Source organism: Phalaenopsis equestris, unplaced genomic scaffold (genome assembly GCF_001263595.1).
Source record: "Phalaenopsis equestris unplaced genomic scaffold, ASM126359v1 Scaffold198002, whole genome shotgun sequence".
In the NCBI taxonomy this organism is placed as follows: Eukaryota; Viridiplantae; Streptophyta; class Magnoliopsida; order Asparagales; family Orchidaceae; genus Phalaenopsis; species Phalaenopsis equestris.
In genome coordinates this window covers 66763-80169 of record NW_018217944.1, presented here as the reverse complement: position 1 = coordinate 80169, position 13407 = coordinate 66763, and the positions used below count along the sequence as shown (strand labels likewise).

Genomic DNA, 13407 nt, shown 5'->3' with positions numbered 1-13407 from the left:
ATTGATGTGTCATAAATGTAAATATCATAATTTGTTTGTTAAATGTGCAAATAGATAGATATTATTGTATGCTTGTAATTATATCAAACTAAATTTAATTACTATTTAATTTGCTTAAAACAAATAAAAATATTATTTCATTAATAAATACTACGTAATTTTTATTTATTTACATATCTAGCATCTAAAATTTGGTATTTAAATTTATAACACCATGTATGTGAATGCCCCTACAAATAAATTATAATTTATGCAATTTACATATCTAACAGCTATATTTTGCTTTTTACATATATACAACCCTAATCTTTCATATCACATAAGAAAATACAATCACTTTAACTTATAAAATATGAAATATATTTTTTCTTGCATAGGGAAGGTGGTATGTATGTAAAAATTGAAGTTTAGGTGTTAGATATGTAAATAGTATGTCAATCTTCCATAAATAATAATTAAAAAAAGGACAAATGCAAAAAAAAGGCTCAAAGCATGAACCCTAAACATTAAACCATTAACATGATTGCTGGGTTATTGAAGTGCCTAGTATTCTCCTGTATTATTCAATGTGCTCCACTTTGCACATGAAAATGATGGGAGGACAAATTTGCAATGATAGAAGAAAGAATCTCAAACCACGATGCAAGAAATTAGGGTTTATTAATAGTCTTCTTCCCCATCCTTCCAGCTCCCCAACCACAGCTGCACTCCAGGTATTATTCTCTTGGATCAGAAGCATTCTCCCCTTACTATGTTGTATACATGCCACACAATTCATTATCTATTTGCATATCTAAACTTTCATATTTACTTAAATAACACTTACATCTTTCACATCATACAAAAATACCACAAATATTAATGCTTTTAAAGTGAAATTTCAATGCATATGTTTTGGTTTGTTTATGATGCTGAAGTGTTATGTGTAAAAATATCAACATTTTGGGGTTAGGTATGTAAATATATATGAATTATGTGATATGTGTGTAAATTTCCGAATTGTAGAAGTTATTTTATTCTTTTGATCAAACTTTAACTTCTTTCAGGTTAGGATGGAAGTCAAAATGGCATCATCTATTGTCATTCTTCTGGTTTCGCTTATGTTTGCTGATGCAAGGTATGGCAAAGAGCCAGAGCTAAATCAAGAAGGTAAGCATACTGTGAATCTTATTTTGAAGAATAGATGCCTGAAATTTACGTGGGCAGCACACAATTTTTATATATTTCCATATCTACCACTAATACATTGAAATTTACACGCGTGACATTCAGATCTTTAACATCACATAAAAAAGAACACTATTACTATTTTTCTTTTTAATAAAATAGATCATTTGATGTTGATAATGCTAAAGAATAATAAATGTAAATATCAAACCTTTCCTGAGGTCATGTGTGTAATTTACATTTTCTTTGAAAAAAAAAAGCATACAGGAAAGCATGCATGAGCTTGAAAATGAAAAATCCCTCGTAGATTTCAACAATGTCGTACCTTAAATTATACTATTTGCAGGAAACTCCATATGTAATTCATGTTTGGAAGCTTCAAGGATGGCAGAAAGAGCTCTGAAGGAATGGGAACCTTTCAAAGAACTTGATAAGCTTTCCGGCAACATATGCAGTGTCCTGCCAGTAAATTTCGAACTTCAGGTGAGAGTTTGAATTCGATGCGAACAGACACAACAAAATAATGGTGCAATTACATACATAGCGCTAGAAACATTGTTATTTACAAATCCCGCACCCTCTCATCCATTTTTTAAATTCTCACTCAAACGGTCGCACTGGTGCTAGTTTTGCAAATAACAATGTTCGAGTGCTATGTACGTAATTATATCTAAAAAAATATAAATACTGCCCTCCATCTTCTTCGCTCCTTTCTCATAAATGAAAAAACTTCTTTGCTTAGCAGTGCTTGGAGAAAACAAAGAAGCAAATTCATCATACCAAACTATCATTTCAAGAACTCTTTCATGAGAAAAGCCTTTGCAACAGCAGAGACCTATGTGCTGACCATCAAATTTTGCAAGAAATCAAAATTGCAGGGGAGAACAAAAGCCCTCCAGAGGTGAGAGAATGAGAGAAATCTACTTAATTGTGCAGATAACATCTCGTCGGACTTACCAATTTGTTGAAAATTTATCTGTAATATATTGAAAACAACTAATGATAAGTTTGGAATTACATTCCCGAATGGTGGTAGTAGCATTATGCAAATAAAATGTCACTCTTTTTAATAACATACGACTGAAGCACATTTGTTTATTCTATCTCCTGTCCCCATATAAAACTGAAATTATTACTCAATTGCATAATCTAAACTCAATACAAATAACAGAATTAAGAGATTAAAATCTATTAATTGCAAATCAATTATGATAATCCTAAGTCTTTCTTTGGCGTTGTAAAAGACTATTAACACTTAAAAACTGAACTAATACAGAATTTTTTATGAGAAAATTAAGACAGTGTAGCTTGTTTAAACTGGCATGCATGTCTGCCTTGACAAATTTAATTTTAAAATTAACATTTCTTCCAGTTAGAAGACGAAAGAGACTGCATAGCGTGCCGAAGGGCTGTCAGAGAACTAGTCATGAAGATGAATCAGCCTAAGATGAAGGTAAGTAATAATTTCATGATAGTTTTCTTGTTCTGTATGCATAAATTATCTTCCAAAGTAAACAGTAAGACATTTGTTTCGCTTCTTCAGACAAAAATAATTGAGGCACTTATAGATTACTGTGAAGAAACAGAAGATAATGAGGACCAAGTAAGTTCGCCGTCATCTTAAAACCAGATTCTGAAGCAGTAGAAAACGTTAAGAGTTTTTTAATTTTATTTCATTCTTCGGCAGTGCAAGCGAAGAGTAAAGAAGTATGTTCCTACAGTGTTAATTAAACTGGAGAAGTTGAAACCCACTGATATCTGCCTTATGATGGGAATGTGTGATGAAAGGTATGGCTCCCTCTAATATGTTGGATTAAAGAGTAAAGTTCCAAAATAGTCCCCTAAATCTTTTTAGCGCATCATTTTAGTCCCGAAATTTATAAAAATATCAAAATAGTCCTCCAAATCTTTTAATATAGGCTGAAATGATCCCGAGGGTGAACTATTTTTGCTCCCATTAAAAATGTTTGAAGACTAATTTGACACTTTTATAGACTTTGGGACTAAAATGAACCTCTAAACAGAGTATGGGGACCATTTTTGACACTTTTCTCTTGGATTAAGTAATGTCTTTTAGGTTCTCCTCCCAAAGTTCTTCAATAAACGGCAGAGGTAGATGAGTCGCAAAATCAGTGAAAAATCAAATTTTGTCAGCCATACAGTTTAATGAGACAATCTTCTATATTATAAGTGTCTTTCCTAGATCACATGATATAAATGTAAAGAGTCTTTGCTGATCTACCACTTGTGCCGTCAGAGCGCTGGAGGGAAACCAATGTATTATTTTGATGATATAAGTATTGACATGCATTCTAATCATCCTGATTCTAATTTCTGTAAATTAGCTCTCACAGTTTAAATCTTATAATCAATTTTCGGAAGATTTACCTACAACTGAATTCTTATGTTTTTATATATCTAACATCTATATTTCAATTTTCACATACATACCACTTTACCTATGCATAAAAAGGAGTATCTTGTGTTTTAAAAGCTAAACTAATGATATTTTTTATGTGATATGAAAATTTTGGGCGGTATAAATGTAAAAATCAAACTTTAGGTGCTAGATATGTAAATACATGAGAATTTGGTGTATGTATGAAAATGCCACTCAGCTTTTTAATGTAAATTTAAGCAATTTTTATCACACAATTCATAAAAAATTCCTATCAACAAGCAGTGCATTTGTGAGTACCTCAGTAGATCATCTGCAAGGTTCCCTAAAATGATTATGATGATCAAGAAGCAGCATAAAATTATCTAACATTATTTGCTTAAAATAAAAGCTATATTAATACCTGAAAGCAGTACTATGACAATAACAAAATAAAAAAAAATAATAAAAATAAAAATTAGTTCTCAACCATAATTAAAAAATTCGACTATAATTTAATTTTGTTAGAGATTTGGTCGTCTACAGATCACCATAATTAACAAACACATCCAAAAATATCAGGTCACCAGCAACAACAGTTGAGAGAAGTATTATATATGAGGTGTTTGCTCTATAATAAAAGCATATTTCTCCTATGATGAACTATCATCTCCTTCTGTAAAAAAGAAAAAAAGGGCAATTCGATATATACCACCGTATTTCTATATATCTACATATCTAACAAGTAAACTTTTATTTTTCCGCACATGCCACCTTACCCATGCATGAAAAGCTACATTTCACTTTTTAAAAGTTAAAATGGTGATATTTTTTATGTGTTATGAAAAATTTAGGTGGTCTAAATGTAAGAAGTCTAGATGTTAGATAAGTAAATACGTAGGAATTGGATGGTACGTATGTAAATACCCAAAACAAACAATGGCCATCCCAAGTGTGAAGGCCTTGCCAACTCACTTAAGTTAATATAACTTAACTCCAAAAGTGCTTTACTTTATCATTTATGGAGACTTAAAGCTAGAACTTCGAATGATGCTTTTTTTGTTCTGCACTATAGAGCAATTTAGCAAACAATAGCAGTTATGAATATTTAGGAATGCTTGTATTCTGGCCACACAACAAACCAAATTTTATAAGAACAGAGAAAAATTGGATGATAACTGAAGAACTGCCATTGTCCAATATATGTTATCAAAAAGTCAAGTGCATGTCATAAAATATTCAAACTTTAGCTCAGATGTTATCCATCACACCCCAATCAATCCTTTCAAGTCAACTAGAAGTGCAAGGACAATCAGATATAATTTCCACCGATGTCCATCCTAAAGTGTACTCATCAGATCATGTGAGTAAGGAATTGGCCGTATGAAATTGTCATAAGCAAACTCATATGTTTTAATTCATCAGACACTTATTGGTACTAAATATAATATAAAAAACGTGCATAAATAATAATTCATCGAATACAATACAGAGCTTTTAAAATATTTAAATATGAAATCATACATACTCTTAAAGTCTTATATAATCGCCCAAAATCTTTATATTCAAAAACTATACAAAACAAAGATCACCTGGCTAATGTCATCTTGCTCCTTACCCCCTCCATGAAAGCAAAATAGTTGCCTCGTGTAAAAGGTATAGGCTCAATAAGATAATTAATACTAAAATAAAACTCAATCTACAAGAAAGAAATAATGTACATGTTTGTCGGTGACTAACATGAATAATAACAGTAATAGTAGCAAACATGCTTAAATATTTGAAGGTACAAAGAACATGATTTAGATGCAAGCAGTGGTCAATAATAATAATATTGTTATGAGAAATTCTTTCAATTACTAAACTATGCAATTTCTATTATGTTTTAAATTTATGTTTATTTTCATTCTTATTCTGAATTTTCTATCATAAGAATTTCACATTATATCTGCATCGACTTTTACATTTTTCATTTCATGTGGTCGCCACCCAACCATTTGATCATAATCATTGTTGATAAAAGTTAGCCATCCCAACATCTTGCTTTATCAACGACTCTCCAATGCCAAATGGTTTGCTCTAATCTTAATATCAAAAGTCGGGAATTCAATTATTTCTCTATCAAAACTCATCTCGCCAAAACTCATGCCTTCCCTGCGCAAATCATCACTACATCAATCTATACATCACAATATACATGACATTCCCTCAATCAATTTTATTTGCTATAAGCATTTTCATATGCATTTATTTTTTTTAATTTGAATGTATCTGCAACAATCACATTATTAATATGCACACAAAATACAATATGACAGATAATAATAAAAAACTTATACTTAAATATTGTATTAGTATGAAATACTACGAATTAAAAGTATATAAGATCCACCTATATTATTGAAGAGACTGACAATAATAATTATGTTCAATATAAAAGAATTTCTAAATTTGAATTGCACAATAAATAAATTTACTGATAGATAGTAGCAAGTAATAGCCACATAGAATATTTTACTTCTTTATTTAACAAATGAGTATCTCGTCTAATTTAACGATTCATCTCTCCACAAATGTCTTTCCTAAGCTCATTTAGAGCTAGCAACTTTATATAAACAGCCAAGAAATAACTTTGTCAAATAACGCTTCATATAAAGTCATTTTAATACTAGATTGATAAATGTTATTGTTTGTGAACTTAATCATCGGGATGTGGTCCTCCCAGTTGCCTCCAAAATCAAGAGCATATAGTATCAATAAATCTTCTAACACTGGAATTGTTCTTTTTTATTGTCCATCGGCTTGTGGATTAAATGTTGTATTAAGATGTAACTATGTACCTAAACTTTTATAAGCATATTCCACAATCTAGAAGCAAACATTCCGCCTCTTTCAAAAACAATCACCTTTAGAACTTCATGCAGTCCAATAATTTCTTTGATATACAATATGATCAACTTATCAACAGAATCTACCTACTTAATTGATAATAAGTGAATTAATTTGGTCAATCTATCAATGATCATCCAAATAACATCATGACCCCTTCATGAATTGAGAAAATCCAATAATGCAATTTATGGTAATTTTCACTCAAGTATAGACAATAATTGCAGCAATCTACTAAGTCTCTAATACTCGGCCTTTATAATCTAACAATCTCGATATTTGGACAGTTTGTAACATCATTCTTAATATATAGCTATCAGAACATCAATTTAAAATCTCTATACATTTTGGTGCTACTTGGGTGAATAGCATAGCAGAATAATGACCTTTATATAAGATCTCAAATCCTTCCTTAAGAATACAATAGCTACCTTGAGCTGAATAAACAAATCACCAATTATCGATAGTGAATATTTATTTTTAATTGTTACTTTGTTCAACTTTTTGTGATCAATATATAATCACATAAATTCATCCTTCTAGACAGAGTATCGGTGCTCTCCACAATGAGTTACATGGCCTAATAAACCCCTTATCCATCAATTACTTCAATTAGCATTTTAATTCCTGTGATTCTTTATAAGACATTCTATCAGGTTATCTATATATTCTGAATAAACTTGACTACACATCAATCCCAAATCAAACTCTCTGGCGACAGGCCTAACAAGTCCTCAGGAAATGCATCAGAAAAAATCAGTAACGAAGCTCATCGAATAGGCTATACTATTCACCCAAGCAACACTAAAATGTATAAAGATTTGAATTAATGTTATGGTGGCTATGTATGAAGAAAAAAGTTGAATATATTTCCAAGTGTCAAACTTAGTAGTTCATAAAGGTTGAGTATCAAAGCCCTAGTATATTATTACAAATACTATCTATACTTGAGCACAAATGGGAGAAAATTATTAAGAATTATCATGATAATATTTGAGTGCTTACAATAGATTAATAAATCAACTCACTTCTTACCAATCAAATAGACATACTCAATTAATAATTTGGCTAGATTGTATATTAATGAAATTGTCTGACTGCATAGTGTTTCTTAGGTAATCATTTTTTAAAGAGACGGAAGATTTACATCCGAATTATGAAAATGCATTCATAAAAGCTTGCGCAAGCAGTTACATCTCAGTACAATAGTTCATACATAAACCAACGTACAATCAAAAAGAATAATACAAGTATTAGAAAATTTGTTCAGTTGTGATTTGAATCTTGAAGGAGGTTGAGAACAGCACATTCTGATGACTAAACTTACATAAAATTACATCGATCGATTCAATATATAAATGACACCATATGAAACACGTGTATGACAGAAAATACATAACTCTACTAAGCTAGGTCAAAGTAGTAGTGCATCAACTATTGGGTCCAAAATTAATTGATGAAGCTGCATAAAAAATCAGATTAATCAGAGATAGATTAAAGGTTACTAGAAATCATCAGCAAAAATATTATGACCCAAAGCATAGAATTGTGGGGTTCAATGTTGGTGATTTTGTTTCTTTGAAAGTCAGGTTCAAGAAAGGTCCAGTCAGATTTAACCGGGAAAGCAAATCAAGTCCCAAATATATAGGATTTTTTGAAATCATTAAGAAAAATGACAAAGTTGTATACAGGCTAGTGCTGCCAACTGATATGTCAAACATACAAGATATTTTTTCATATATCTCTGCTAAGGAAATGAGTTTCAAACTCAAATTAGAGGATCCTATCGAAGAATATTTAGATGCAAAAAGATTTGACATGGAGTAAGGAACCTGAGAGAATTTTAGAATTTGATTTCAGGAAAGTATAAGTAGACAAATTTCATATGTAAAGGCAAAATTGAAACACGGAACAAAAAAAAATCAACATGGAAAAATAAAAAAAAAAATCAGACGGAAATTTTATCAATTGTTTGATAATTATTAAGGAATTTCAAGAATGAAATTTAATAAAAATAGGAGAGTTGTAGTGCCCAAAAAGAACTAGAAAGTATAGTAAAATTTATTTTAAGAATATATCACATTTTTCACATTCCATGAAATTTATTCAAACTATTTTTATAAAATTCTACATTTTAGTTTGAACAATTTGATACATAAAAACACACAAAACATTAATGTACTTGATTTTATAAGATAAATTATCAAAATCAATTTAATATATAACAATTTAACTATTTTTCTAATTCAATTCCGTATTTATGTTTATTATTAAATAACGATTTGATGAACTTAAATGTAGGAGTTTGTTCGTGAAAATTCCATAAAGCTAGTTCTCTACTCATCTAATCCTGATAAGCAAACTTTAGGATGAGTGCTAATAGAACTTGTATTGAATTGAGTCATCCTCCTTTGTTACACATGAGAGGGTTGAATGGAGTGTGACATTATCTATGATGATGGCAAACTTTTATTGAAGAGATTTTCAAAAACAAGAACCACATGTTCCACAAGTGAATAGCTAAGTGCATATGCATTCCTGGCAAGAACTATATATGGCGTTAACTCTAGTTCTGCTGGATTCATCCCAAACTAAAGAAGAACATACAGGCTTTCCCTGCTTTTTGTTGTTTTTTAAACTCATGTACACAACATCATTTACTACACCATGAATAAATGTCCCGGCTAATTCTATATAAACAGGACAATTTTGGAGGTCAACACAAAGACAAAAGTTTAAGGTCTTACAAAAAAATGCAGGTTTTAATTCAGTGCAAATTAAGAACAACTAAGAAAATAAAAGAGAAGGTCTATTTTTCCATATTTATATGGCTTTAAAACAAATATCTTCATTGGAGATTCCAATGGCCAGCTTCGCAATCGATAGAATTGAAAAGTTTGCTGCCCATCTTTCAATCCAATTAAGGCAATCCATGAACCTCGAGGAATGGCAAAAGTCACACACAAATTTCCAAGGAAATAAAGCTATGCTAATTAAAAAACATCTTCCTTTATTTCTAATGTGATTAGCAGTTATCAAAAATAGAAATCACCGGTTAAAATCTACTCATCCTGCTATATAAATAGAATGCCAAGGCACACAATGAAATACACACAAAATTCAAGGGTGCTTGTTGACCTCACTTTCAATCGAGGTGCAGTTTTCCCTCCTTAGTAGCCTAGGATCTAACCATAGGACCTTTCTGTCGACTACTCCTAGAAAACTAGTGAAGGAGCCCTCTCTTTTAGCAATTCTGAACTTTTATTCGCTCGACTTGACGTTCCATATAGTAATTCTGACCGCTATTGCTTAGCAGGTAAGGCTACTCTGAAGGAACTCAGGAAGTATTCCTATAGGATTGTCGGTCTTAGGATTGACTGTACTCGTTGATTTGGCGCCGCCGCGCTTTTCGCCGTCCTGCTTAATCGAATTTGAGCCGAGTTTTTTGACGTGATTCGGGTCGCGAAGCGTTTTTGTCCTGATTGTCAACGAGATTGTCTAAACGACTCTGGATGACAAAACGGACTGCGCCGACGCGTCCAGAACGTCGATTTTGCTTAAAGGGACGTTCGTTTCACCGCGACGACACGTCTGGGAAAAAATACACATTTAAGTGTTAATTATAATAATAAACAATATTTTTTTATTATTATTATTATTAAATCATAACCTAATTTCATTATCTCCCCCTCCCCTCTGCTGAGTCTCGACCCCGTGGACCTCTGCCCTAGCTTCGACTCGCTCGGTTCCACCTGGCCCGCTCCTTCGTGTCGTTGGAGTCTCGTTCTCGCGCTCGCCTCGGGCACGTGGAAAGATCCCGCTACCCATCCCTTATCGTATCTCATTCTCTGCGAGGATCTCATCCTTTGCCTCTCGCACGCCCGTATGGAGGCGTCTGCTCCTCTCTATCCTTCGATCCGTATGCGATCCCCTAATCATTCTCTCTCCTTCTCTTTGGTTCATATGAAGCACGTGTATGACATAAAATCTCTGAAGAGGGGAAAACTCTGTCATTTTCTTCTCTCGCTTACTTCTTTAGCCTGTTGTACTTGAGTTGGTTTCCTCTTACTGTTGGAGGAAGGATTGAAGTGGAGGAATGCTTTGAAAACTTCTGTGCGGCTTTTCTTTGCTTCAGGGAGGCACTTTCTCCACCCTATGTGCCTTGTCTTCTTCGAGTTTCTCTCTGTCGAGCCCCTTAACTTAGTGCAGTGGACGATACAGCATGCTTGCGTGATATTACACTTATGTTTTTTTTTGAAATACTTGGTACTCAAGAATCTAGAAATGGAAATGTGAGCATGTTCTAGGAGTTAGACTTGATTACTTGCTTAAAGTGGTGAAGTTATGGCATGTTTCTATTTATTGTAGAATATTTCTATTGGAAGCAATTAGGAGGGTTGAAACATGGCTTTCAGACAATGTTAGCACCTCTTGCAAGCATGATAGGATATGTATCTTGAAGCTTTTCATTTATTCTTATCTAGCATGAGACATTGGAAGGTTTATTTGGTCTTTCACACATGTGGGGCTCGATTTTAGCTCATGTGATTGCCTCATTTGTTCGAAATCTGTGTGGAGTATGGAAAGATTTATTTTGGAAGTCCCTCGGAACTTATTTTGAAGGCTTGGTGTTTGATTTGTCACTGCTCTTTCTTGTTCAAGTATTGGTTGAGAAAAAAGAATCTTTGAAGGCCTTGAAATGTTAACTTTAAGGTTTATGCACGCTTCTCTACTTCACGTTATTCTTCTCATATGAAACACATGTTGAGGTGGATTTGTTTTAGCCACCGGATGGCACGGTTTTTGGCCTTTGCTGGGCTCGATTTTTAGCCTATATTGGGGCTCGATTTTGGCTCCCTGTGGTTTTTCCTTGCTCGAAATACATGTTATGAGAAAATTTATTTAATTTGGAAAACCCTGTAACTTATTTTGATGATTTGGTTTAGCTCCTCGTGAGGCATTGAGGCATTTGATGATTTGGTTTAGCTCCTCGTGAGGCATCCTTTTGCTCAAATATCTGTTGGAAACTGTTTCATGTTTGGAGTGGCCCAAATATGTGCCCAAATATGTTCTCTATGTTGTTCTTATTTAAGATGTATATTGGCTCCATATCTTGATGTTTCAAAAACATGCGGGTTGTTTCTTGGCTTTGGATGGCTCGGTTTTACCTTAAGATGGCTGGAGATTTACTTTGTGGGCTCGGTTTTGCTTGCTTTGACCCTGTTTTGGCCTTGAATGGCTCGGTTTTAGCTTTCCTTGGAGCTCGGATTTACTTGCTTTGGCTCTTACCCGAGAAGTGGTTTGGAGGAGGGGCTTGATTTCGTTTGTTCTAGCCATTACCCGAGAGCTTGTTCAGAGTCTGTTTTGTGCCCTTTTTTTTTCTGCTCCTACCCGAGAGCTTATAGTGGAACTGGCCCGTGTCTTGCCCTACCCGTGAGCTTGTTGGTGGGTTATTTGGAGTCGTTTGGCTCTTTCTTACTGTACTCAATTAGCTTATTATTTGTTGATGAATCAAGTTTGTCATCCCAAAAATTATTATCATTTTATTTATCCTCTTATATATGTCGAGGGAGCATAGTAGCCACTGGTGGTTCTTTTGGTTGCCTCGGCTGTGAGTCTTAATAGCTTTCTCTTTCCTTTTTCGTTGCCTTAACCGGGAGCCTTAGTAGTTGCCTCCCTTGTGGGTTGTCTTGGCCGAGAGTTTTAGGTGTTGTTCATCTCTTTGTATTGAGCTTGGCTGTGAGCATTTATGTGGCTTTAGGCAGATGTTTTTTATGCTTATTTAACATTTTTATGCTTATTTAACATTTATGCTTATTTAACATATGAAGCTTTTGATTACATTTGGAATAGGATGACTTTGATGTTGGCATGATTTTGGAAGTATAAATGGTTGTCGTCCCCGTGTCACTTTCCTTTTGTTCAATTCATGGAATTTGGAGGATTTTCAAGTCCTCTTTAGGAGAACATTTGGTTGAATTAAATTGAGCCCATGGAAGATATTTTTGGAGGATTGACACCGATGTAGGGGAGGTCATTTGTGGGTGATCGTCGTGTCGGTTCGGGCCCGTTTCGACTCGTTCGAAATAAGATTTGGAAAGGACACCTCCTTGGGTTGATCAAATTCTAATAGAGCGAGAAAATAAGGACACCTCCTTGGGTTGATCAAATTCTAATAGAGCGAGAAAATAAGATCCTTTTGGATTGATTCAAGGACCTCGGGCCCTACCTTCTCAGGTCTTTTCATTACAAGTTTTGAGGGCTGATTCATCTTCTGTCTTTACGGTGTTTTAGGTGGATCGGTGACTCCTCTCTCTCACCCCACTTTTGTTCTTTTTTTCCTTGTTTCTTGGTTCGATTTTTTATGTTTATGTCCGATACATAAGTGTCCACATATAGTCTTTTGCTATACGTGAAACCATCATGCAAGATCGCAAGTAGGTCGGTTTTGTTTTGGGACTTAGGGCGGTGATGACAAAAGCACACCGAAAATATAACAGAATGATATGTCATCCTATGACATCGGGATCCGATTCAGGAAGGTGTGTGGGGTCTAATGTCCCTTCCCCCGACACAAGACTAGCGGGAGTTGACCCGAACCTTCTTACATTGTTGGCAGTCTTATGTCCGACAGCGCGATCGACTGATAGTCTTATGCCCGACAGCGCGATCGACTCATGGACAACTACTTTTCAAAATTGATAAAAAACAAATTTAATAAGAGCAGATACACCTTTTTCTAAAACAAAAATACATTTTTCGCTACAAACAAAATTGATATAGTTCATTTTTTGCATGTTTGAAACATATGTGCATGCTGAAAATATAAATTTTAAATACATTTGTCCACCTGTTGATCACCTGTTTAAGCTAAGAAGTATCCTCACGAGTTAGGTTCGATAAGACACTCTTCTAGTTGAGTGGCGGACTTTATACATCCGGGTGACCGAGTAGCCTTCGACGACCCTCGAGTA

At 33.8% G+C, this 13407-nt stretch overlaps 2 protein-coding genes across 3 annotated transcripts in view; one reads left to right on the top strand and one right to left on the bottom strand.

The window, feature by feature from the left end:
• The first annotated feature begins 522 nt into the window (after positions 1-522).
• On the top strand, positions 523-3486 carry LOC110035518. Of its 2 annotated transcripts, none has more exons than XM_020739748.1 (7): positions 523-713; positions 1047-1149; positions 1514-1650; positions 1910-2068; positions 2540-2620; positions 2711-2770; positions 2855-3486. In XM_020739748.1, exons 1-7 carry the CDS (start codon positions 567-569, stop codon positions 2969-2971), a joined length of 804 nt encoding a protein of 267 aa, XP_020595407.1. In that variant the 5' UTR covers positions 523-566; the 3' UTR covers positions 2972-3486. The 2 variants fall into 2 exon arrangements, with proteins under 2 accessions (XP_020595407.1, XP_020595408.1); XM_020739749.1 differs by having other exon boundaries at positions 528-713; positions 1913-2068.
• The window catches only part of LOC110035517 (protein FAR1-RELATED SEQUENCE 5-like), a 33004-nt gene continuing 21668 nt past the window's right edge, over positions 2072-13407 (bottom strand). Inside the window, exon 5 of the mRNA XM_020739746.1 lies at positions 2072-2143. The gene's annotated coding sequence lies outside the window, so the exon portion shown is untranslated. The remainder of the gene's footprint in view (positions 2144-13407) is intronic.